At 40.2% G+C, this 25,653-nt stretch overlaps 3 protein-coding genes across 6 annotated transcripts in view; 1 reads left to right on the top strand and 2 right to left on the bottom strand.

Moving 5' to 3' along the window:
* The window catches only part of Pms2 (PMS1 homolog 2, mismatch repair system component), a 28,439-nt gene extending 17,357 nt beyond the window's left edge, over positions 1 to 11,082 (bottom strand). The window contains exons 1-9 of one of the 2 annotated variants that reach the window (XM_003470031.5): positions 10,841 to 11,082; positions 8,661 to 8,800; positions 7,841 to 7,927; positions 7,559 to 7,661; positions 6,737 to 6,920; positions 4,842 to 5,009; positions 4,369 to 4,466; positions 3,375 to 3,474; positions 1,762 to 1,846 (exon numbers count right to left, since the gene is read on the bottom strand). In XM_003470031.5, coding sequence (XP_003470079.2) covers positions 1,762 to 1,846; positions 3,375 to 3,474; positions 4,369 to 4,466; positions 4,842 to 5,009; positions 6,737 to 6,920; positions 7,559 to 7,661; positions 7,841 to 7,927; positions 8,661 to 8,800; positions 10,841 to 10,950 — 1,075 coding nt within the window. In that variant the 5' untranslated portion in view covers positions 10,951 to 11,082. Of the gene's footprint in view, positions 1 to 1,761; positions 1,847 to 3,374; positions 3,475 to 4,368; positions 4,467 to 4,841; positions 5,010 to 6,736; positions 6,921 to 7,558; positions 7,662 to 7,840; positions 7,928 to 8,660; positions 8,801 to 10,840 lie in introns of those variants that run through there. The other variant, XM_063234146.1, reaches the window with a different exon arrangement.
* A 27-nt stretch (positions 11,083 to 11,109) lies between these two features.
* Positions 11,110 to 19,934, top strand: Aimp2 (aminoacyl tRNA synthetase complex interacting multifunctional protein 2). 2 transcript variants are annotated; one of them, XM_003470032.5, is made up of 4 exons: positions 11,110 to 11,369; positions 16,427 to 16,633; positions 18,471 to 18,702; positions 19,401 to 19,934. In XM_003470032.5, exons 1-4 carry the CDS (start codon positions 11,154 to 11,156, stop codon positions 19,787 to 19,789), a joined length of 1,044 nt encoding a protein of 347 aa, XP_003470080.2. In that variant the 5' UTR covers positions 11,110 to 11,153; the 3' UTR covers positions 19,790 to 19,934. The 2 variants fall into 2 exon arrangements, with proteins under 2 accessions (XP_003470080.2, XP_003470081.2); XM_003470033.4 differs by having other exon boundaries at positions 11,111 to 11,249.
* A 1-nt stretch (position 19,935) lies between these two features.
* Eif2ak1 (eukaryotic translation initiation factor 2 alpha kinase 1) overlaps positions 19,936 to 25,653 on the bottom strand; it is a 31,438-nt gene continuing 25,720 nt past the window's right edge. The window contains exons 12-15 of one of the 2 annotated variants that reach the window (XM_063234151.1): positions 24,770 to 24,884; positions 24,225 to 24,337; positions 22,451 to 22,684; positions 19,936 to 20,374 (exon numbers count right to left, since the gene is read on the bottom strand). In XM_063234151.1, coding sequence (XP_063090221.1) covers positions 20,270 to 20,374; positions 22,451 to 22,684; positions 24,225 to 24,337; positions 24,770 to 24,884 — 567 coding nt within the window. In that variant the 3' untranslated portion in view covers positions 19,936 to 20,269. The remainder of the gene's footprint in view (positions 20,375 to 22,450; positions 22,685 to 24,224; positions 24,338 to 24,769; positions 24,885 to 25,653) is intronic. The other variant, XM_003469890.5, reaches the window with a different exon arrangement.

The following is a 25,653-nucleotide window of genomic DNA, read 5'->3' as shown; positions in this document are numbered from 1 at the left end:
AGCAAGACCTTGTCTCAAGGGCTGGGGATTTAGCTCAGTGGCATAAGCGCCTGCCTTGCAAGCAGGCAGTCATGAGTTCGATCCCTGGTACCGATAAAAAGGAAAAAGACCCAAAAAAAAAAAAAAAAAAAAAAAAAAAAGATCTTGTCTCAAAAAAAAAAAAACCCAATAAAACTACGTTGAATGGGTCCATTGTAAAAGAAAAGCACATGATATGTTTTGACCTGCGCTGTTGTGTTATGCCCTCTTTTTTTTAATCTCAATCTCCTTTTTATTATCTTTTTCATTTTTATCCTTTTAATTAAGGGAAAAATAAATAAAAAATAGCAGGATATATTATAGTAACCCACTTTGATTTCCTATTAACTTGATTTGAAACTCTGTATTGCTCTCACCATCTTGTTTGGACTGATTTTCCTCTATTCTGTTATGCTTGATAGTACCAAGTTTGAAAGTATAGGCAACAACTATGAAGACAATAAGATTCATTGTGATGCCCATTCTGGTTGACTATTATCTTCTTTTGAAGTCCTGTAATGTCTCCAATGTTTTGGTTTTATTGGTCTTATTCTTTACTGTTTTGTTCAATTTTATTATAACTGATGATATAGGCAATACTTTTTAAGACAACAAGAAGCATTATGGTAATCATTGTTGATCACTTTGTATTTTGTTTTTACATTATGTATTATGTCCATCCTTTTGATTTGACTGACTCTGTCCTGGTACGTCACATTTGGTTTTACTTTCTTCAAAAAAAAAAAAAAAAGTAATAAGAACTGTGGGAGTAATAAAACCCAAAATGTGTAATTGTCATTGTATAAAAGAAAGGAAAAGAAAATTCTCTAAAAGATATAACTGCATATATATTTAAGTGTATAAGATAGATAACCATATTACTGAGTTTTGTTGGATCATTGAACAAAACTGTTTGCAGTCTCACTATTTGAAAGTCCACTTTATATGCTTTAATTTTGTAACTTCAACAACTATTTCTAAGATGACAATATGTAATTAACTAGTGATTTCCTACTGTTTATTTTTTCTGAAATTCTGTGTAACTTGTACCCTTTTTCTGTTTTATTTTTCTCTTAAATAAAATTTAAAAAAAAGCACATGCAAACGTATACAAGAAAAAATGCAAATCAAAGTATTTTATCCTATTGAATTTAGTTTTAAAAAATGACAGTTAGTACACTTTTGCTGAATGTGTAAACTGGTACATTATGCCTAGAATGCAATAAAGAAAAAGCCTGAAAATGATCATATTCACTGAGTCCATGACTGCACCATAAAGAATTTACTTTAAAGATATAGACAATGATTTAATTATAAGGACAGTATTTATAATTCCCAAAACCTGAAAACAAATATCAAAAATCAAAAAATTAGTGGGCTGAGGATGTGGTTCAGTGGTACAGCACTTGTCTACCAGGTACCAGGCCTTAGGTTTGATCCTTAGCACCAAAAAAAAAAAAGACTAAAAATCAAAGTATAACCATGAACTAGACCATTGGAATATAATACAGTATTAAAATCATGCTTTTTAATATAATAACATGGAAAAGAAAACTGTTTACATTTAAGGATAAAGAGCAGGACACCAAATTATTTATACACCCCAAAGGCTAGGTGTGGTATATTTTAAGGAAGCACATACATTATTTCTGAGTAGAGAAAGCAGATGATAAGTCAGAATTTCAGCAATCAGAAGAAAGACATCTGTACAGTATAAGCTTAATTATTCTCAGTGGAACTTACCTGAATCAACAGAAATGTTAAGAACAACAAAAGGATATTGATGTCGATTATACATGTGGTAGACCTCATTCACAAGTCTGGAGACCTGCCCAAGAATGAGCAAACAATAAATATTGCCATCTCTCATTGTTCTAACAACATACTGTTCTAACATTCCACCAAAAGGATCACATTTTATTAAACTTAGTAAGATATGATTCATATGCAATAAACTGCACATGTTTAAATTTTTTTTATTAGTACATTCATAGTACATAATGACTACATTCATTTAGGGAGAGGTGCATATACATAACACACCTTAATTCTTTTTATTCCACTTCTGTTCATTTCTAGATCCCTTTTCCATTTATAAGGGGGCTGGGGACTTAGCTCAGTGGCCTAAGTGCCTGCCTGGCAAACACAAGGTTGTGAGTTTGAACCCCGGTACCAAAAAAAAAAAAAAAAAAACCAAACCAAAACAACAACAACAAAAAAGTACCTTTTCCATTTAGAAAAGAACTAGATCTACAATCAAAATATGTTATTTACTGTCTTTTCCATTGTTCTTTATTCTAAGAGTTTCTCATATAAGAGAACAGACACATTTGTGTGTCTGATATATTTTATTGTATAATTTGATAACTACACACACGAAACTATCCCATAATCAAATACATATTACTCGAAGTTTCCTTGTGTCTCTTAAAGTGATACTTTTTAAACACACACTCCTAAAACTGAATGTTTCCAACCTAAAGATGCTCGTCATGAAATTTTACTGACACGCAAGCACAGTTTAAATGTTCAGAAAGCACATTTAAATGTACTTAGAAATATATTTCACGACACTATAATGAAATTAAATGGCATTAGAGGTAAACCGCTAATTGCATAACATCACACTAATTACAATACAGGTTGTAAACTTTTAGAGGCTAAATCATACCTGGTAGCTATATATTTTTTAAAGTATATATATTTTTAGCGCCTACTAATTTTACAAAATACTGAGTTTCAACCTGACAACTTCACATATGTATACAACATACTTTGATCACATTCATTCCCCTAGTATCCCCTCTTACACCCTAGTCCCTCCTACCCTACCTTCCTCTGCTACAAATAAATAAAACAGAAAAATACTACTGAGACACAATATTGCTAAAGATATAAAAGGCAAAATTGAACCACTTAAAACTCATGTACGTAACTAATTAAGATGATTAGTTTTTAGTCAGAGGCAGAAGTAATCCAGGCCTTTATTTTTCTGATAAGTGGATAGAAGGAAAAGAAAATACAGAAATATAAGCTTATGGTGAATCTATATTGAAGTCCACATGACAGCAAATGTTTTGAAACTTTTCACCAAACAGTGATAGTTTCTATGATAATGAATACACTGGTAATTAATGCGTACTTCATATATTTCTGTGTGTGTGCACCCATATATGTACATAATTGAAAGAAGCATATAGTAGACTTTCTTAAATGCCTAAAATGATTTTAAAGCCTTGTTTCTGAGTCAGTCCCATGATCCGTGCAAATAACCTGTATAAGAAAAAAGTCATGAAATAATTCAGAAATAAACACTTGAAGACTTAAGCACAAACTAATACAAAGTGTGTAAATACCTTTGCAGGGTCACAAGGGCGCCGGTTGATGAAGAAAAACTGTCTATCTGTTGCACTTCTCCCAACACCATGGGTACCGGGTGAGATGAACCCTGAAATACTGTTCCAGAGTGCACAGGATTAGAACATTGAGCATAGGGCAGGCACAGTCTTAAAATCAAGAGTTCCTGCGAATGTGCTACTGACTATTCCTGCTTCTGTTCACCTGCATCTAGCTCCATCCAGATGAATCTCATGGAGAGCCCAGACCTTCCACATGCCCCAAGGCTCATACAGTCAGAAATCCCTCAGAGGCAGTGCAGGGGGCTCACAATGGACTTGGCCAAACCCTCTTTTACTTTCCCCATGAAAGCCCTCTCCACATCAGAACTGGGTCTCACACCCGACACACTCGCAACATCATGGTGCTGTGCCAACTTGCCAATGAAGTCTAGGCACTCGTACACAGGATTTCAGACCAAATTCTGTCTTCAGCCAGCAAACTTACATTTATAAAGGTGCTGGTGACATACTTGTTCTATATAAGAATCTGCCCCAGAGCTGCCTGTATTTTTATAACTTTAACACAAAGAAATCAATTTCCATTTTTGTAATTTTACACACAAGCTAAAAATAGGTAGGGAAAGAGTAAGGGACATGGATTTTCACAAGACCAGTCTTATTCAGGAAGTATCTGTTTTTTATAGTGTTTAAAATCAAGGATGCTGAACTACCTTCACAAAATCCTCAAAGTCAAACACTGCAGATAAATAAAAGCTATTCTAACTGAACAGCCTTAACAAAGACTAATTCAGCAGGAACCACTCTGAAATATACTAGTTAGCCAGGATATTGTTTGAATTAAGTAATCTAGTCTTTCACATAAATTCTCTTTCTTAGTAGAGAGAATGCCCAGTTTTACGTAGGATGTAAAACATAAGCCTTAAAATCACTATTAAAAAGACAAAGAAGACAACACCCTCTGGTTGTCTTCTCTTGGCAGCAATCTACTTACTGAAACAGACTACGCAGTGCATCCGAACAGCTCAGGCCAAACTCTTCACAGACAGAGTCACTAGGGGGCAGCTGAACGAAAGGAATAAGGTTTTGCAACTGAAAGAAACCAAGAGCGATGGTTATTTCTAATAAACAGAGAACAGACCAACCTCCAGAGAAGATGTGCTTTCTTCCCAGTCAAGCTACCCGCTTTAGAAGTACAAAAAAATCCATCAAAGAATCTTGACAACTGCCTAGCAGTACCATAAATGATGAAACGCACGAGCTCTTCTCGTTCATAATCAACACAATGCCCACAATGCTTTGTTCGTGTGCAGTGAGAAAGTTAAAGATGCAGCTTGCAAACATTAACTTTGTGACTGGTACTTTAAAAAACCAGTTCTTGTATTTTATTCTCACTCTAAGGGAAAGGCCATGAAGTCTGTCATGGTCAGGAACAATAAATTATTTTCAGTTACTGGCCACCACTACCTGCTTCTGCCCAAACACAGAGCCAATATTGTCCTTCAGGCTGGTGCTGCCACTTGTGCACACCACAGGCTGCCGCTTTCCTTGTCCGAGCTGATTGGTACAACTTACACGGACGCCTGCTGAAATGATACAGTACGCATGTAAGACCTGGACCATTTTGGCATACTCCTGTTTAAAAAAACAAAACAAAAACACAAGACTCAACATTAATCTTACAGGAACTATATAGCTCAAGTTACAAGATTCTCATACCATTTTGAAAATAAGGGAAAAAACTGTGACAGAACAAACTACGCAGAAGTATCCCTCTACGTGACATGGAAGGCAGCTCAGGCCCTAGCTGCTGGTCACTGACCTCTCACTTGTCCCTGCTGTAAGCATAAAAACGGACATTCATCTCGACCTTGTAACATCTGCCCTAGAAATTTCTTCTTTTTTCTTTTCTTTAAAGATATCTACCCTTGTAGAAAGATAAGCAGACAAAAGTACATTATAAAATGTTCACTGAAATAACCTGTAACTGTTAAAAATCAGAAACAAGCTAAGCAAGCATCATCAAAGACCTAAATTATAATATTATAGCTGTGTCATGGAGGAATGGCAAAGAATAAGACAATGCACACTGACCAAAGAAGACAATTATAATATCTAAGTAAAAAGTCACTTACATACAGGGTATATATGATCCTAATTATTTCAGAAACACCTGAACACGTAAATACTATACATACAGGGGCCTATTTATAGTCTAAAGGGTATAAATCAAACTTGAGAGTAGGGAGAAATGGTTTCAATTTTCTAACACATACAATTTTATATCACTCCAATGCTGAACATTCTATTTCTTGCCTTCATTTTATTAGCTACTATATTTGTCTTGCAATTTTTATAAGCATATAAAATTGACAAGTATCTAAAAAGACATACAAACTGTTAATAATGGTCACCATGGGCAAACTAGTTTTCTGAAGCTCTAATTGTCTGCCTTGAGATGCAAAAGAATGCTATTTTCTCTATTTTTGTAAAATCTAAAAAAGTTAAAATTAGCATAAATTGTTTTACAAGTAAAAAAAATATTTTAGCTACATATGCTTAAGTAATCCTTTGGATTATAAAAATATATGTAAAAGTTAGGTGCAATCATGCACATCTATAATTGCAGCTATTCAGAATGCTGAGGCAGGAGGATCCCACACCTGAGGCCAGCATGGGCAGTTTAACAAGATCCTGTCTCTAAATAAAAATTAAAACAAACAAACAAAACTAGAGATGTAGTTCTGTAGTACAATGCTTGCCTAGCATGTACAAGGCCTTGTGCTCGATTTCTAGCTCCAAACACAGACACACACACACACACACACACACACACACACACACACCCCACACATACACCCCCCCCCCCGCCACATGCTCATAGAATAAATATAAAAAGCCTTAGGAGACTTAGGCAGGAAGATCACTGTGATTTCAAGACAAGCCCGGGTTACATAATGAGTTCGAAGCCAGCCTGAACTACCTAACAAGCCTCTCTCAAAACAAAACAAAACAAAACACCAAAAAGCCAGGCGTGGTGGCACACACCTGTAATACTAGCACGTGGGAGGCTGAGGCAGAAGGATCATTGTGAATTCGAGACCAGCCTGAGCTACAAAGTGAGCTCAAGGACAGCCTGAACTGCATAGCAAGACCCTATCTCAAAAGACAAAAAGAAAGAAACACAAAACAAAAAGGTAAATGATTCTAAGTTCAATCTTGATGGAAAAAAGCAAACAAAGCAGTTTTTAAAAAGAAAATCAAAGGAATAGAATCAACCGAAGAGTAACATCTTTGATAAAGTTTTACTCATGTATACACTATTGATGCTTGTGAAGATGGAAACTGTACATTTAGCATACCTTTTTAATATTCCTTTGAAATTCCTTGTGACGCACAGGTAGTGTATAAAATAACTGCTGAACACTGACTGTTGTCCCTTTGGGTCGTGGACAGGGGGTTTTCTGGACAATTTTCCCATTGTGATCAAAAACAAGTCGAGTTCCAACTTTTGCAGATGTGTGACATGTAGAAATTGTTACATCACTGTAAGAGAACGCAGGCATGGTCTGTCTGGTTAGACAGGATTGGACATAGAATACTTTTTCACTCATTTTTCTTCCTCTCAAAACTCTGAATGGTATCAATCTCTTGATATAATCAATTGAGTTTAAATAGGTAAGGGGTCATCCTAAAATCTAAGGTTTGGCACCTAAAAACTAGTGAGACAGAGACTTCTTTGTTTTGATAAAAGCTTCAATTTTTAAGATTATACTTCAAGACAACAAAGGCTCTCAAAATTTATTCACACATTATTATGGTTGGGGTGTGTAACTCAGGTTGAGGTACAGCACTTGCCTCACTTGAGGGCTAGGTTTAACCCTTGGTACTGCAGAAAAAAAACAAAAACAAAACTTAAAATGTTATGACTTGTATCTAGGCTTCCTCCCAAAGCCTCATGTGCTCATAGGTGGCTGGATGTAGGGCATATGAATACAGATTAAGGGTGTGTGACATCCACAGACAGTACCCTCTCTGGGGTAGCACAGCTCTGGGTATGGCTGAGTGGATTACTAAAGAGGGAAGTCCCACCCTGGGTGTGAGTGGCACCAATCAATAGGCTTGCAGCCTGCATGGAATACAAGGGAAAGGAGTCAAGTTAATGGATAAAAATATTGTATCACCTCAGTGCACAGAGTGAGCTCAGAGCTTCCCCCCGAAAGCCAAAAGTTTCAACCTGAGTGAGGTCAGCAAACTCTTGAATCTTAGAAGTGTGATGTTTCAAAGCTGAAAGAGAGTGTAAAGTAAGGCCCAAGATGACTCATGTGACAGAGTAATGAATATACACAATACCATCAAGTAACTGCATTTAAAAGCTGCTTTTGGATTTCCTAAGACAGCGTTGCTCAAAATTCTGGGATATTTGGCCTAGTTATGTTTAATAGGATTAGAAAAATTCAACTTACCCAAGCCTTCAAAGTTTTCTTCTTCTACCCCACATCCATTGTCTGAAACTTCGATGAGATCCACCCCATAGTCTTTAAGCCTTAGATCTAAAAATTTTAAAGCATTTACTTCTCAAAGACTAACACATAGTAAAAACAAGCTTTTATAATGATTCACACAACAGGAGTCATTACTATACTTTTACTTAAAAAAGTACTGCTGTCATTTTGTATATTTTAAGTCACTGGGGTTATTAACTCAAATTAAATAGTATTTTAAAATTTTTCTTCAAAGGGATAATTTTAACAGTCATTAAAGAGAACAGACTCTAGAAAAAGACTTCGTAGGTGATAGTTTACTAGCTTTATAATCTCAAAGTAAACTCCTTATACCTTTATTTCCTGATTAGTATAAGGGTGATAATTCCTAACTCATAGTTATTTTGCATATTGTATAAATATTCTATGCCTTTTTTTTTCTTTGTTTTTGATAGGATCTCACTATGTAACCCAGGCTGGTCTAGAACTCACTGTTGCCCAGCTGGCCCTGAACTCCCAGCAATCCTTTTGCCTCTCAGCCTCCAGAGTGCTGAGATTATAGGTGTGCACCACCACACCCATGTGTAATTCTTACCACAATGCCTGTCTGGCTCACAGTAAAAACAGAATGAAAGGTAAATACTTACCATTGGTATTCTTGCCACCTAGCCAAGTACTATGAACTTAACTGCTAACATTAAGCTAATAATTTATTGGCATACCAACACTGAATTATTACCATAACAAAAGTTTTTTAAATAAAAAAACACAAACTGGTGGCTTAAAACTTTCCTAAACTTACCAATATTAGTGGCACCAGCATCCACGCTATTTTCTACCAACTCCTTCACAGCAGTGCTGAGACTGAGTACCACTTGCCCAGAACAAATCTGATGGACCGACTTCCCATCAATAGCTTTGATGGCCTTGGCAGGTTCTGTACTAAAGAAATCAGTTACAAGAAACAAAGCAAGCATTCAAACAAAGCAAGTAGTGGATCTACGTCCTGATTTTAACAGTAGGAAATAAATAATGCTAGTATTACTAGTAGTACACTAGTATTAATTACTAGTGGGTTTAATCCTTTTATTTACTACATGCATACCCATTATGTTTACAAACATAAGTATTGTTTTACAATCCTTAAAATATCTGCCAAAAACGCTTGTGAATAAATGTGTCACATTCAGCATTTAAAACGAAAGCATACATGTATTTATCTGGGAGAAAGACATATTGCATACACACAGCATCCCTGAAGCTATATAATCTTTTACAACCATGGGATTTGTCTGGTAAAGTGAAAGCAACCCTCCGCCCCACGATTTAAAACACCCCCACACGATTTAAAATACAAGAGAAACAATGTTTACGCCAAACCATGGTAAGAAAGTGAGTGCCAACAGTAAAATAATAATCCCCGAGGTTGACTTTGAAACATCAATCCAAATTCAAGGAACCCAATGCCGACTTAGCAAAAGCCCTCCAAGTTGTTCATGTACTGGGTTTCAGAATCTTACTACGATTTGTCCAGGACTCTAAAACCACAAATCTGATCAAATAATTTCTATGTTTAAAAAGTTTCTAAAAAGTGCCCCACTGCCTATTAAATTTAAAATCTAGTCCTAAAGCCTGGAGTAGTGGCGCATGCCTGTAATTTCAAGCAGTCTGAACAGCTTAACAATTCAGCCAGACTTTGTCTCAGATAAAGGGACAGGGAGTTAGTTACTCAGTGCAAAGCGTCAGAGTGAAAAAATCTAGTTGAGTAGGTCTCAATTCTGTTGCCCTTCCCCAAGTCTACGCTAATCACAGTGAACAACTGTGAATAAGACAAGCTCATGGACACTGCTTTGTAATTCTGTCTCGACTGCTCCCATTTTCTCCTCTGCCTAGTTACCTCCTGCTCATCTCCAGAATGTATTCCACACTTTCAGTAACGTAGCACTTTTTAGCAAATCATCCCATAATTCAGGTATCACGGAACATAGATATTCCCGGAATTCTGCACACTTCGCACAACATCCAACACACAGCCTGTCTTCAACAAACCCCAAACAATAAGAGACTAAACAAACCTCTTTAATGCTCATTTTACTTGCAAAGAATTTCACTTGTCTACAATGTGAAACTGTGGATGACTTCACATACAATGGGAAATATCTCTGAAAACTAATTTACCTAGTAATACACTATAGACTACAGGTCTGTTTTCTATATTTATTCTGAGCTGGGCATGGGACACAACATTTAAAGACAACACCTAATTTACTGAATATTGAATGCATCTGTGTTAGTCGAGTAACAGAATTCAGGTATTGTTTGTCTGCTAGAGATGAAATACTCAGAGACAGAAGTAATTCAATGTCATTATTCAATGTCATAATTCAATGTCCCCTACCCCACAGCCCCGCTGCTGGGAACTGAACCCAGGGCCTTCGCAGGGAGCTACATTTGCAGGCTTTTTTTTTTTTTCTGGACAGTCTTACTAAATCGCCCAGGCTGAGCTGGAACTTGCGATCCTCCTGCTTCAGCCTCCAATAGCGATAGGGTTACAGGCCGGGCCACTGCGCCTGGTTTCCATCGAGTTCGCTGGCAGGTCCTGTGGTAACTCCAGCATTGGGCCCCAGACGTGGGTCCCTGCATTTCTAAAACCCGTGCAACTATGTAAATTAGCGTGCGCCTTGACGCTCCTCTCTTCCCCTAAAATAGGCTCCAGGTAAAGATAGAGTGAGTGCATTCTATGGGAATGTGTCCTGCTCTGGCTTCAGGTCCACCGCATTCTGACGGCGTCTGAGGGGGCTCGGACGCGGGCCGAACCCAGCACCCCAAGGTGCCGAGCCCTAACCAGGAGTCCGAGAGAGCCAAAACCGGCTGAGAACGCAGCTCCAGGGCCCCTGCGCTTCGGCCATTCCCGATCTTTCCTGGGGCCTAGAATGCTATGGGCCTCACAGAGGCCCGAGAGGACACCTCAGGCCCGCTCACCTGGTGCTCTCAACTAGCTCCATGGACGACAAATGCTTCTCGCATCCGGTAAAAGCAAGAGTTCCCGCCGCCACTCCCACAAGAAGGAGCCTTATCTTCCGCCCACTCATTGGCTGCTTTGGCCACTGAATCCCGCCCCTTCCGGGCGGGAGGGGGGGTGGGAAAAAAAAAGTACTCAAATTTCCTTCTTGTTGATTGGATATATCAAAGGGCGACTCAGTGACGTCAAGAAGACCCGAACCAATTACAATGCAAGAATTGCATTTTCTCAAACGCCAGTAGGTAGGGTCAGAAAGAAAAGTGGCCGCAGTTCATGGTGGTTGAGGGTGGCTTCTGGGCGGTTTCTGAGCGTACGTGTTCTACCGCCGCCACTTTTCTTCCTTTGGTTCCTGCGATGCCGATGTACCAGGTAAAGCCCTATCACGGGGGCGGCGCGCCGCTGCGTGTAGAGCTTCCCACCTGCATGTATCGGCTCCCCAACGTGCACTGCAGGACCAGCAGCCCCGCGCCTGACGCGGGCCACGTGCAGGTAGGAGTGCGGGCCTCTTCGCAGTGCGCACGCGCAGTGGTCGAGCCGGGTGCGGCCCTCCCCATCACCCCGTGACTTTACAGTGTGCTGGCTTCGCGGTGGCTACGGGCCTTGGGCCCTGGTGCTCCTGGCCCTGGCCAGCGGATCCCTGGCTAGCGGGTACACAGTCTAGCCCAGCCTCCAGCCCCACCGTGGCCTTGTGAGCTTGCCAACCAACAAGACGCTTTAACTTTTCTTAAAAATAAAAAAGGTCTGTCCATCTTTATTTTTTTGACATATAATAACTTTTTTTATTACAAAGTTTTGCCACACAGGAAAGGAAATAATTCTTAATTATTTCTCACTTTGAGGGATTACAGAGAAAACCTCAGGATCACCACCACCGAGGTGGACACACGTTATCAGTGCCCGGCTTTTACACCTTTGCCCCCAAAGATCCTTACTTGGTTTTCTATTATTATTTTGCCAACTAATTATGCATCTTCAGTTGTCTTGATGTAAGTAGAAGCCTTCTTACATCTCTATGGCTGGCTTTTTTGTAGACTTGTCTTTTTGTTGCAACAAGGAAGTCCTTTTCTGTGCAGTATGCTGTTCCATTGTATGACTCTTCCACCATTACTTATCCCTCCAACTGCTTGTGGGCGCTTTTCCATTTTATGGTGCTATCAGTAATTCTGCAGTGAATATTCATACCAGCTGATATAGGGCATATACTAAGGAACAGGATTGCTGGCACAGTGGAGTCTGTCTTCCACCTTAACTGGATAAATTACTTCCTAAGTGGTTATACTGGTTTATGTGCTCATCAGCCTTGGCGAATTCCTCCTGACGTTTGCACATTTTCTAAGTTAAATATCTTTTCACGTTTCCTGGCAGTTCTTTTTTTTTTTTTTTTTTGTCTTTTTCTTTTTTATCGGTACCAGGGATCAAACTCATGACTGCCTGCTTACAAGGCAGGTGCTAATGCCGCTGAGCTAAATCCCCTGCCCCCTTCCTGGCAGTTCTGATTACATCTTTTGTAAGTACTTTGTAGTCTTTCACTCAGATCTTTCGCTCTTTTATTTATTGCATATACACATCTGAAGTTTCCAGTGGAGAAATGTTGGGACAGGAAATGAATGGATATCTTCTCTGGTCAGTTTTCCTGCCATATATTGTCATTTGTCTTCATAGCTTTCTTCCAAGATTGGAAGGGAGATGGTTAAGTTAGTTTGAAACCCAATGACATTAACAGTTGTTTCATCACAGAGCTAAAGATAAAAATAGCAGATATGGTTCAGTGGCCCTTCAATTAGAGACTGCCACAGAACCATGACCAAGTGCCCCTTTAACTGCACAGTCCAAGAAACCAAAAAGAAAACCCAAGAGTCGAGGGTTATTCATGACCAAGTTTTAAGTCTGCTGCTTGACTTCCTGTGAGCTTTGCTTGAACTTCTGACTCACAAGACACACAGTCCTGCTGCTCTAGCAATTATCTAGCACAAGATAATATAAACAATTAGGAATCAAGTGAGTCTAGTGTAAATGAGAGCAATACAAAAAGTCAGCAGCATCTATGAAAGTATATATATATATATATATATATATACACATCGGTATATATATATGTGTATATATGTATGCATATATATATATATATGTATCTTCATAGTCTATTCTTAGCAAGAACAACTACAGGCCAACATAGGAAGGTACTGAGGAGATAAAACATACCTCAAGCAACTGGTTTTGTTTTTTTTTTTTTTTTTTTGTCTCTTTCCTTTTTTATCGGTACCGGGGATCGAACTCACGACTGCCTGCTTGCAAGGCAGGCGCTTATGCCGCTGAGCTAAATCCCCAGCCCCAAGCAACTGGGTTTTACCCACATCAACAGGAACTGGGTCAAGCCATTTGAGAAATCACAGACCACATCACAAGTGCAGTTCTCACCCCAGGCATTTTCAGTGTGTATTGACTGTTTTGAGTCTGGCAGCTGCTTTGGTCCTAGTGGGGTAGGCATCCTGCTGCCATTTGTAGAATGAACAAGATTGTGCAGGAATGATACACAAATATAGGCTGAGTAAATGAGATTGGAAAGATGCAGTATTTCCAGTATTACTATTACTCTAGTGTCACTCAATATTTTCAGTATTATGCAGTATTACTCAGTGATCACCATTGAGTAACATAAGACTATTATTACACAGGTACAAGTCCTGTCACACATCTTGTGTTCAGACATTTCCAGTCAGCACCTAATTATTTAATTGGCGTCTTTCAGTCTGTACTATCTAGAAGTCAATGGGCTTAATTGTCTTTGCTGTCTAATCTTCAGAGCAGAGCTTTGCCCCCAAAGATCCTTAATTGGTTTTCTATTATTATTTGCCAACTAATTATGCATCTTCAGTTGTCTTGATGTAAGTAGAAGCCTTCTTACATCTCTATGGTTGGCTTTTTTTTGGTAGACTTGTCATTTTGTTGCAACAAGGAAATCCTTTTCTGTGCAGTATGCTGTTCCACTGTATGACTCTTATTTTGGGAAAGTGAGTAAGTAGTAATTAAGTTTGAGCATAAATAGGAGTTAACCTAAACAGGACAAAACAGCATGTATAAAGGTCCTGTGGTAGAAGGGAACATGGTGTTTTAGGAATTCACAGTACAGTGTGGTTAGAGCAAAGAACAAGGGACAGAACTATAAAAGTGAAAGAACCAGGGCCCAAGTCATACAGATATTTATTAAGCCATAAGAGCTTAAGTTGTATTTTAAGAGATTAAGAAGTTAGCACAGAGGACATTATAACAAGATGTGAGTTTTTAGAAATCTCTGGCTGGCATCTTACAGGGATGGAGTAGAGAGGTAGACTAGCCAAGGGTACAGGTGACCAATAAGAAAATAGATCAGGTGAAAAATGAGGCCTGTCTTTGGCACAGATAGTGGAAACATGCTTAAAAGCCAGAGAGGCCTCCAAAAATATTTGGGAGGTAAAACTAAAACCTTATGGCCAGTTGGATATGTGAGAGAGGGAGGTGTAGTGGAGGAACAAATGTCCTAAAAACACCGGACTTCCCTGCACATGATGTGAACAAATACTGGACTCCTCCCATTGTATCATGAGTACTTTTTTATAATAAGCTCAATAGCTCTGCCATATTCTTGACTTCTCTGTCTGATTGTGGGCATTTTCCTCAAATATATTCTTTCTCAAAGTAGAAATCAAATCATTCAAAGAATGATTTGAATGTAGGTTGTACAATTTGACTTTACTGGGAGATTACTAGGTATTGTTTTTTATAGTGAGTGTGTAGGGCCGGAGATTTAGCTCAGTGGCCTAAGGGCCTGCCTGGCAAGTGTAAGGTAGTGAGTTCAATCCCTGGTACCGAGAAAGACTGCTGCTCCCTAAAGTAAGTCTATAACTTAAGACTTATTCATAGGCAAATATTATGGTTATTTACTGTGTGCCAGTGACCACTAGGTAAGAAGACACAGATTCACTGACTGAGGGTTATAAGTTCCTACTTCATGAAGTGACACATTTCAGTAGTCAAAAGGTTCTAGATCAGAGATGGTGAACTTTTAGAGACTGAGTGCCCAAACTGGAACCCAAAACCAACTTATTTATTACAAAGACCCAACATCACAGTTAAACCTGAATACTGACCAGCCTTGTGGAAGGGCAAGCCTTGGATAGGTGGCAGCTAATGAGTTGTAGCTCACTGACGTCGTAACCTGGCACCACTACTCCTTTCTGAGTGTGCACATGGCTCCGGTGTGCACTGCTATTCAGTGCTCGGCTGCTGGGGCAATGCTGGGACAGCGTGGTTCGTGAGTGGACAGAGGGCCATGAGTGCCTGCTGAAGCCCATGTACCATAGGTTTGCCACTGTTCTAGATGACTCTAAGACAACAGGATACTGGTACTGCCTCAAAATGATTTAGGCAAGCAGTTTCCTGCACCAGCAATCTCCTGCTGTGCAAAGACCTCTTTTAAATTTGTGTGAGCCACCTTTTCCCTTATTTGTATACACTAGTAAATTCCATTCTCACTGGTTCCATCCACCATCTTTCCTACTTATTTAAATGAAGTATTTTGAATTAGTTTATTTTTGAAGTGAAGAATGCAGGGGTCAGGAATTTAGCTCAGTGGCCCAGCACCTGGAGGTCTTGAGTTTGATTCCTGGTACCCCCCAAAAATAAAGAATGCTGGCCTGGCCTGGTGGTAAATGACTGTAATCCCAGCTACTCAGGATCTGAGACCAGTCTTGGCATCTTACCAAGAATTTGTCTCAAAATAAAATAATAAAAAGGGCAAGGGATGTAGCTCTGTGCTCCTAGGACTCAATCCCCAGTACTACAAAAAAAAAAGAATACTCAGGGCAGTTGAGGCCGAGGATCCCTTCAGCCCAGGAGTTTGGGCTCAAGCTAGACAACATAAGGATACACTATCTCTTAAAAATTAATTAAAATAGGGCTGGGGATTTAGTGCAGCATCATAAGCGCCTGCCTGGCAAGCGTGAGGTTCGATCCTTGGTACCAAAAAAAAGATTAATTAAAATAAGACTAGACTGACTGATTTCTACTATCCTTTTATTGTTAAAGTAAATTACTTGAAATAGGAATCAGAGCATTTCTAAATGACTTTCAGTCACATTTTTTATTTATTTTAGAACATCTGTGGTTCTGTTTGCAGAAACCTATTAAAAATGAGATAACTGCCACTTTGATGTAATGTATGTACTTATTTACACTACTGGGAATTAAATCCAAGGCCTTTGCACTGAACTACATCACTAGAACTTTTTTATTTTTTGACAGGGTCTCACTAAATCAATAAATCACTAAAAGTTGCCCATGTTGGGCTCAAACTTTCAGTCTTCCTGCCTCAGCCTCGCAGGGTCCTGGGATTACTTGTAATGTCTTTAACACTGTAATATTTAAACTTGTAATGCACCTTGTAATGTCTTTTAAACTTGTAATGTCTTTTAAAGGGAGAGAGGTTTGTTAGTGCATAGGACAAAGAAAAGTGGTCATATTTAGACAGACTGCTTTGAGAGAAAATGACTGCTTGGTTGTTTCTTTAGGAGGCATCAGAGCCCTCACTGCAAGCTCTTGAGTCCCGCCAAGATGATATTTTAAAACGTTTATACGAGTTGAAAGCTGCGGTTGATGGTCTCTCCAAGATGATTCACACTCCTGATGCAGATGTGGATGTAACCAACATTATCCAAGCAGATGAGCCCACTGCCCTGATGACCAATGCATTGGACTTAAATTCAGTGCTTGGAAAGGTAGGTTTGTTTTCAAAAGCTGAGAGACATCTGTGTGCTAGATAGTTGTTACTGCCAGAAAATTGTGACAGCCTGATTTTGCCTTGGCTTTCTGGTCCTCAAAAGGTGGAGCCCTTGTTCTTCATTTGTCCCTGATTGTGTCTTAGCACACAATAGATTTGCATGGCATGAATGAAGCCAAAGCAAGCTGTAAAAGCTGCCTCTTCTCAGATGGAGTGGAGAACAAGGTGGAGCCAGAGGCCCAGAAGGGAGTCAAGAGTCACAGCCACTTGCCATCTCAGGTCTGTCCTGGTTAGTCTTTGAACCTTGGAGGAGAAGGTTCTAGCTGGTTTGGCTGAGCAGAAGTGACTTGACTCTGTTTGAGAAAGCCCATGTGTCTTGGCTGCCCAGGCACAGAGATCCCATCAATCCCTTTTGAACTACATTGCTGAAAGCCACTCATACTAAGGATGTCTTTTGTTTAAATTCAGTTTGCTTTATTAAAAGTAAGTTGTTTCAGCCCAGCCTTCACGACTGTTTACAGGCTTCAGCTAATTTAGGAGGCAATCCCATACACAAAGACTATCTTACATGGCAAGTATCTTACAAAGTGGTATCAAAGGATACAAAGGGTTTGTCCTAAGATTCCTTACTAATACCTTCCTGTAGAATTGGTGATGGAATGGTGCAAATCAAAGACTTAAAAAATGGAAGTAAAGTTGCAGTGTCTCACCCAAGGGTTTTGTTTCTGGCAACTTCAGTGCCCTGTCTTGGTGTATTCCTTCCCCTGCCCATGCATTCATCCTATACGTGTTTTTTGTGTACTAAGGACTCAGCCAAGACCTGACCAGGCCCCAGGGAGCCGTAGTCTCACAGTGAGTCTGGGAGCATGCACAGTGATTTCTCATCGTGGTGGAAAGGCTTCCCAGAGCACATGGTGCTCAAGGTGAATTTTGACACCTTATTGGCAGTGTCAAGTAATGTGATCTTGGTTCAGGGAACTGGAAAAGCATTCAGCCCTTGGTATGAAGGGTACTGAGTAACAGTGGCAGGCTGTTTAGAAAAGGCTAAAGCACTGCTGTGACTATCTACATGAGGGATGTTTTTGCTGCTGTTATTACAGTTTTTGTCTTTTTGAGACAGGGTCTTGCTATGTACTTCAGGCTGGCCTTGAACTCATTCTGTAGCGTAGGCTGGATCCACCTGCCTCAGCCTCCCAAATGCTGGGATTATAGGAGTGCTCTGCCATACCCGGCTTGTTGTTTTTTAAAACAGGGTCTCACTTTGTAATTCAGGCTGGCTTTAAAGTTGCAGCATTTCTTCTGCCTCTGCCTCCTTGATTGCCGGGATTATACGCACTGGCACACTGTCCTTTCTCCTCATTACCAGTGATCTCTAGAGTCAGGACCCTTTTTCAAGGGGCTGTTCATTGAAACCCTGATGAACACAAACTGATGTAGATGCCAAAAGTGGTCAGCATTAGATATGGAGGCTGGAAGAATTATATGTGTACATCTTTAATGTTTCATCTCATAGAAAGGAGGACCATCAGAAGTATGGAAGTATCGTCTCTGACTCACTGTTAAATGAACTTGATAGTAAAGTCCATTTTTTTCTTTATTGGGAGCCAGCAGTGGAGGGGTCAGAAGATGGGAGTCAACCCAGCTCCCCTTTTATGGAGTTCAGTGAACAATGAATAAGTTACTTGCCTTTCCAGGACTCAAGTTTTCCCAGCTGTTAAGTGAGGGTATTAATGATGACTTCCTCATGGGATTTAATTAAGTTCCTAGGGTTGCACCTGGTAAAACTGCACTGAAGATTACTCACATTGACTGTATGCCTTTTGGTCTCCCCGCAGGATTATGGGGCGCTGAAAGACATTGTGATCAACGCAAACCCAGCCTCACCTCCCCTTTCCCTGCTCGTGCTGCACAGGCTGCTCTGTGAGCACTACAGAGTCCTGTCCACAGTCCACACGCATTCATCAGTCAAGAGTGTGCCTGAGAACCTTCTCAAATGCTTTGGGGAACAGACTAGACAACAGGCCCGTCATGAGTATCAGCTGGGCTTCACCTTAATTTGGAAGAATGGTAAATAGAGAAGAACAGGTTGAACTTTCTATGTGATAGGATGTATGCTGGGTTTTGGTTAAGAGGCAGCAGAGTTAAGATGTTCTGGACACATGCTATAGCTCTTTGCTGTCAGGTCAAATCTTCTCCAAGACAAAGTTCCAGAGATTTCTGAATACTGGAGAAGAGCTTTCTGTCCAACCAGGCACAGCCTTCCAGCCTCTATAGTCCAGAACTTGTTCCAGGGACACTGATGTTTCCCTGTGGGCCTCAAAGGGTAATCATTTATTCATAATCCCAGAGTTGGATCCTCTCTTGGTTAGGTTTATACAACAGAAGTGAGTTTATATCCTCCAGTCATGCCTAAACTGCCCTCAGCCCCACGTAGGTAAAGTAAGCGCAGACTGTCCCGTCTGGGGCATGAGACTCCTGATTTCCCATCCTCAGCCTCCAATCCCTCAGCACAAGGGTTAGAAAAGATGGTCTGAGATCCCTTTCTAGCTTGAAAACTTAAAAAGGCTACTAGCTTACTTTTTTAAATCTTAGTTAGCATTTTGAAACTCTTGCATATCAAACCTGTTAAGAGACAGATGAAAACGGTGATGTTTTAGAAAATATACTGATGATTGTCTGTGACTTTCCCCTTCCACACAGCACAAATATGTCCCTCAGGGGCTGCTACTCTGGTTGTCATTACATGGCCTGTTTTTCCTTTTCAGTGCCCAAGACTCAGATGAAGTTCAGTGTCCAGACGATGTGCCCCATCGAAGGAGAAGGGAATATTGCACGTTTCTTGTTCTCTCTCTTTGGCCAGAAGCACCATGCTGTGACCTTAACCCTTATAGATAGCTGGGTAGATATTGCTATTTTTCAGCTAAAAGAGGGGAGTAGTAAAGAAAAAGCAGCTGTTTTCCGCTCTATGAACTCTGCTCTGGGGAAGAGCCCATGGCTGGTCGGGAACGAGCTCACTGTGGCAGATGTGGTGCTCTGGTCTGTGCTCCAGCAGACTGGGGGCTGCGGCACAGCAGCACCTGCCAATGTGCAGAGATGGCTAAAGTCATGTGAAAACCTGGCCCCTTTCAACACTGCCCTCAAGCTGCTTAAGTGAATTTTAGTAACTGACTTTAAAGAGTTTCAGTTTTAAAAATGATCCTGCCTCATGCCTATTTGTCAGTAAAGAGACTTAAAAAACAGAATCAGTCTTTATTTAAGCCAGTTGTCAAGTATCAATAAAATCATCATATAATTGGTGAGTTTGGGTTTATATTGGTTTATTCAGCATGATTGTTTCCAACACCATGAGGACTGTCAATTATGGCACGGACTTACTGGGGTGTTGAAATAGTATTTCAGAATAGGCTTCATTCTGAGGAGTCTAGGTCATGAAAGCTACTTAAGGAAAAGGTAACCAGGTATATACTTTTACAGCTTTCAAAAGACTTATACAAGCTTATTAAATACAACTAAGAAATCATATTCTGTACACCAAAGATTGAAAATTTACATTCCAGTTGACTATTCTAAGTCCACTTTCATGTTACTGATACAGCCTTAATTAAGGCTAGCTAGAATGTCCTCATTTTTTACATCATCCTTTTACCCCTTTATCCTGAGAAAGGAGACTTAGCTGCTTCTTTAGTGCTTCAATTTCTTTTTCTTGCTCTATTATTTTCATCTGTAGGGTGAGATTAGCCTGTAAAGAGAAAATTTTAAGCATCATTAAAATAGCTACCTCTTACATACACAGGTTGTACTCACTTTGCACATTTCCTGTATGCATAAATTCTAGTCTTCACAGTCCGTGTTTCCAGCCACTCAACAGTGGAAAGTCAGTTGTCACTTATAGTGGTCCTTCAGTTCATGAACACCTTTGTTTGCAAACAGTTTGGTTCACAAACAAAAGCATTTTGCAAAATTTCATTTTTGTTTGTAAATTGTGCATCAGGTAACAAACTTGACTACAACCATCTTTCTCTCACAAACATGAACATGGCTATCTTTTCTAAGATCACAGAACAAATTAATTTGTGAGTGGACTGTCTGTGCTTGGTTCATTGCATCTTCCCGTTCACAGCAACATGGGTGTGTTGCCTGCATGTCTTCCAGCGCACAGCCTATGTCAGATTTTTAACCACTTAACAGTTTACTCTGAACATCACTCAGACAACGCATTTGTTTATGGCAGGTGTCATTTTAACCAGTTGATTCTCGTATTGAATAAACTGGATAAAATTGTCATTTTTGTATTTCCTGTTGTAAAAAAGAACAAAAAATGTACAATTTTTGATTATCCTATATTTAAATGATTGGACTGGAAAGTGGTTAAAAAAATGGGTAAATAAAAGAAGATACTGGCCAGCAGAGATAAAAGTGCAGCCAAGTGATAAAGGGATGATGCTTGGGAGCAAATGTGAATTGAAGTTAAATGCTGTCACAGAAAAATGATCTGGTTAAGAACTGTATTGTGTATGTAATTTTCAAAAACATTCAATGAGAGAAAAGTATTACATCTCTTCATTTAAGTTTATAAATAGTTTATCTAAAAATCAATAAGCCTTAAAGACAAATTACCTGATTTTCTTGAGGGATTCTGGGAATGAAAATAGGTTTAACACTGCACTGTACCCCTAGTGCCTCTTCTACAGTCACCATTTATGGCTCCCAAAGTACCACATGACAGCATCACTTCAAGGGCTGTTACACTACAGACTGCTGCAGCCCCCCCCCCCCCAATTTCTCTTAATAGGTTGACAGGAGAAAGCCTAAGGATTCTTCTATCACTTCCTAGGGGATTTCTGCTGACCCAGAGAGCACTGCTAATCAAACACTGCAGATTACTTGGGAATCCTGCTGAACTGCTGATTCTGACTCAGAACACTAGGGGAGCCCCAGACAGCACTGCTGCAGCTGGGTCAGAACCAAAATTTGTGTAGCAAAGTACTGAAGTATCTGAATATACCTTAGAATCAAGCTTTAATTAAAGCTTAACAGTTTCTGGAAGAATACAGTGAACAAGTTAGCTACCTTTTCCAATATACACAGACTAGAGACTATACTTGGCACTGAACCTTGTGTCAGGGAGGAAGGGAATAAAGCACCACCACACCAGAGGACTGAAAAACAACATAACACAGTTGAACTCTGAAAGCTCTCAGTGGTGAAGGCAGCCAGGTGTGTTGGTGCACACCTGTAATCCCAGCACTGAGAGGCTGAAGCAGCAGGACTGCCACAAACTCAAGGCCAACCTGAGCAATACAGTCAGTTCAAAGCCAGTTTAAGCTGACTTTGAACTGACTGTATTGGTACACAGTGAGGCCTCGCCTCAAAAACAAACAAACAACAAAACAAGTGGCAGTGTGCCACCACTATTCCAACTCTCAGAATTATTACTCTTATTTTACCCTTTGGTGTGTGTCCCTTTTTACTAGGAGGAACTTCTGTAATAATATAGAAAGTGAAGAATACATACACAAATGGAGCAGCACTGGGGACTGAACCTCGGATCTTTACACTAAGCTATATCCCTAGCCCTTCTTTTTTTGAGATAAGGTCTTGCTAGGTAGGTAAATTGACTAAGCTGAGCTTTAAACTGTGACCCTCTCTTAGCCTCCCAGAGGATTACAGGTATATGTCATTATGCCCCAGCTATATTATCTTTTTTAGACTAGACCACTGGCAGGGAGTCAATTGGTTTTGGGAACTAGGAATAAATGAATTCTAATTTAAAACCTCTATACTCTCCCAGTATTAAAGAAAAGAAGTTCCATACATTTCCAGGAGTTTGGAAAAGTTCACTCTGCAGCAGCTGATGAGCAGATGGTCTCTGGGCTGCATTCCTGCTGGTAAGGTGCTGGATGTATTTGGCCTGCACTGGGGACCTTTTACTGAGCGACTCAGGAATCCGACCAGTTCTTACACCCGTGAGAACTGCTGCTCGCTCCATCTCTGTCCCGAACGGCTGAAAGAGCTCGAGCAGGATCACACCCAAGCTGTACATGTCTGACTGGAAAAGGAGGACAAAAGCAGTTCAAAAGTGAAATATGAAGTTAGACTAACATAGTTTTGCTGTGTACATCATTCTCCAGCAAACAAGGATTTCTATGAATGAGGACTTAGGAATCTACAAAGAAGGGAACGCAGAAGAATGGCGCATACCTCGCAAGCAGTTGTCTGTACTAAGAGATAATCACCAGGTCTCTCTTTTTTGATGGGAAAAGGGGACCAGTAATGGGGACTGAACCCAGGGCCTTCACAATTAACTACATCCTCAGCCTTTTTAAATATTTTCTTTAGAGATAGGGTCTTGTTAAAGTTCCTAGGTTGTTCAGGCTGGGACAGAACTTGTGATCTTTTTGCCTCAGCCTCCCAGAACACTAGAATTCTAAGCATGTGCCAGCCATCATGCCCAGCAACCCATCTCTTTAATACCCAGCAGGGGTATCCACAGGCTTGCAGAATGGATGGTTAAGTAGCCCCTACCACTGTTTTCACCACTCTATGATAATCCAGGCCTGATCCAAATGGAGTGACAGGAGCTCAACACTACTGATGTTGGGGTCAGGGACTATCTCCCAGCTCTTCCTCTGGTTTCACCTCTGCTTCTACCTATAAATAAGCATTCTTGGTAACATTTACAAATTCTGTGTAAAATCCCCTGCTTTCCTAAAAGTAGGTTTTATAAAAGTCTTCACTACATTGGTAATTAGGCGCAGCCTATAATCTTTTCTAGCAGCTCTTTCTTAATCACTAAAAAACTGAATGAGTCATCCTAAAAAAAAAAAAAAAATGTACTAGGCTGTTATTTTGAAAAGAGGATTTACTTAGCATTTCTTCAATGGGGATTAAAACCTTAAGAGTATCTTCATTCTCTTACAAGGAGAATCAAATAGCAAGCTTCCTTGTGGTATGTGTTTATCTAAGCTGCAAGTGAGAATAAAAGGCTAAAGACAGGTTTACATGGATTCTAGTTCCCTGAGGTGAATGGTGACATTTTAAGTAAGTTTACTTCAGGAACATGCTGCGACATCCATGGATCTAGAAATAGCCTACAGGGCAATGTAGTCAGGTTTGGCTAAAAAAATGACATTTTAGGAACAGAAGGGTACTGGGGATTGAACCTAGGGGTCTTTGCATTGAGCTACAGCCCTGGCCAGTTTTTTACTTTTATTTATTTATTTATTTTTGGTCTTTTTCCTTTTTATCGGTACCGGGGATCGAACTCACGACTGCCTGCTTTCAAGGCAGGCGCTTATGCCGCTGAGCTAAACCCCCAGCCCGTTTTTTACTTTTAGACAGGTCTTGCTAAACCAATCAGGCAGGGCTGAACTTGCAATCCACTTGCCTCAGCCTCCCACAGTGGTAGGACTATAGGCATAGGCCATCCCAAAGTGAGCTAAAATAAAGCTTGTTCTTAGTAAAATTTCATCAACATATCACCTATAGGACTCGGGTATCTCCAAAAACACCCCTACCTAGAACTCTACATGTGTAGTAATGTTAAAATTAGACAGTAAGTCAAAAGCAGAAAAAGTAACAGCTACTACCTTGGCATCATACTCAGATCCTTCCAACTGCTCCGGTGAAGCATACAGACAGGTTCCCACTTTGGAAGTGTGTGTGGATATTCCTATGATTTTAGAAAGGCATCTGTGAAACACTGCAGCAGCAACACGGAAACCATTAAGGATCATTTGCAATGAGCAGGGCTCATTAGTTCCTAGGGCAGTGGTGGCAAATCGATGGCACATGAGCCACAACCAGCTATTTATTATTATTGAAAGCTCTGAAAGATTTGCTATCACTGTTCTAGGAAAACAACAGTTGCTTTTTTCCTAGCTTTACTATTACATTTTTATGATTCTCTTTCTTTTTTTTTGGAGTAGTCTCACTATGTACTTCAGGCCAGCTTTAAACTCACTAAGTAGCCCAGGCTAGCCTCAAACTCTACACTGCTTCTGCATCAGCATCCTGAGTGCTAGAATTACAGGTGTGTGCCACCATGTCTAGCTTATGAGTCTCTTTAAATACATGAATGTTTAACCATGTCTCCTTTTAAATGTAAAATCAAAAACCAAATAAAAAAATTTACCCTTCCCACTTCTGCTGGTCCAGGACATGTTCTTCTGTATGATGTCTGTGCAGGCCAGGCCAAAGTCTCCTATTTTTACTTGCTGATCAGGGCCATGAAGGAAAATATTTCTAGGCTATAAACAAACAGAACAAATCAATTCCTTAATTTTCTTAACTAGTAAAAACTTGGGTGTTAAGAGTTACCAAAACTCAGAAGCAAGCAGTCCCAACAGTTGTCAAGTTTGGCTGTACATTACAATCATCAGAGGAGTTTAAGAGAAATCTCAATTTCTGAGCCTTACCCAGATGGATAAAATCTGAATTCCTAGAGTGGACATAAGCATCACTATTATTTAAGTCTAAAAATCAGTTCAGATTTGAGAAGCATCAACGTAAAACATGCTTCACGCACAAGCATTTTTCAATCCCCACAGGGCATTGCCACACAAAAAGCTTTTAAAATCTGTCTTCTCTAACTGTCAAAGACAGACATTTCGAGTAAGAAAACTTTGGGGTTTGTTTTTGGTATGGACATGTGTGGGAAGCCGCCTATGATGGCACCCATTTCCTGCTTCCGGGTTCTTCCCGGCCTGAACAAGCCCGCCAAATTGTCATGTCTGCCCAGTTACCCGTGACGCTAGCCTATCAGCTTGTTAGACGCGCTTCTCTGTGATTGGATACTGCTTCCCCTTATAAGAGGTTGTTCCTGCCCCCAACGGGCAGAAGAGGAACCAACGTTGAGGGTGGCGGACCTTGTTAGGTCCGGTTCGCTGTACGCAATAAACTTTGAGAGCTGATCCTGCTCGAGTCTGGCCTCCTGTCTCCCGCGGCTCCGGTCAGACATGAGGCCCAGGACCTTGCAAATGATAAGCATGTGCTCTCCGTACTAGCTAGACCCCCCCA

Source organism: Cavia porcellus, unplaced genomic scaffold (genome assembly GCF_034190915.1).
Source record: "Cavia porcellus strain 051 isolate PalLab524CR breed Dunkin Hartley unplaced genomic scaffold, mCavPor4.1 scaffold_23, whole genome shotgun sequence".
NCBI classification, from domain to species: domain Eukaryota; kingdom Metazoa; phylum Chordata; class Mammalia; order Rodentia; family Caviidae; genus Cavia; species Cavia porcellus.
This window is presented reverse-complemented; position numbering and strand designations above follow the sequence as displayed.

Excerpts from the sequence above, each read along its gene's own strand:
- Aimp2 (XM_003470032.5), top strand. The coding sequence starts at position 11,154 with ATGGTGGTTGAGGGTGGCTTCTGGGCGGTTTCTGAGCGTACGTGTTCT. Across the intron at positions 11,370-16,426 it reads CTGACGCGGGCCACGTGCAG|GAGGCATCAGAGCCCTCACT; the intron begins GTAGGAGTGCGG and ends TTGTTTCTTTAG. Across the intron at positions 16,634-18,470 it reads TAAATTCAGTGCTTGGAAAG|GATTATGGGGCGCTGAAAGA; the intron begins GTAGGTTTGTTT and ends GTCTCCCCGCAG.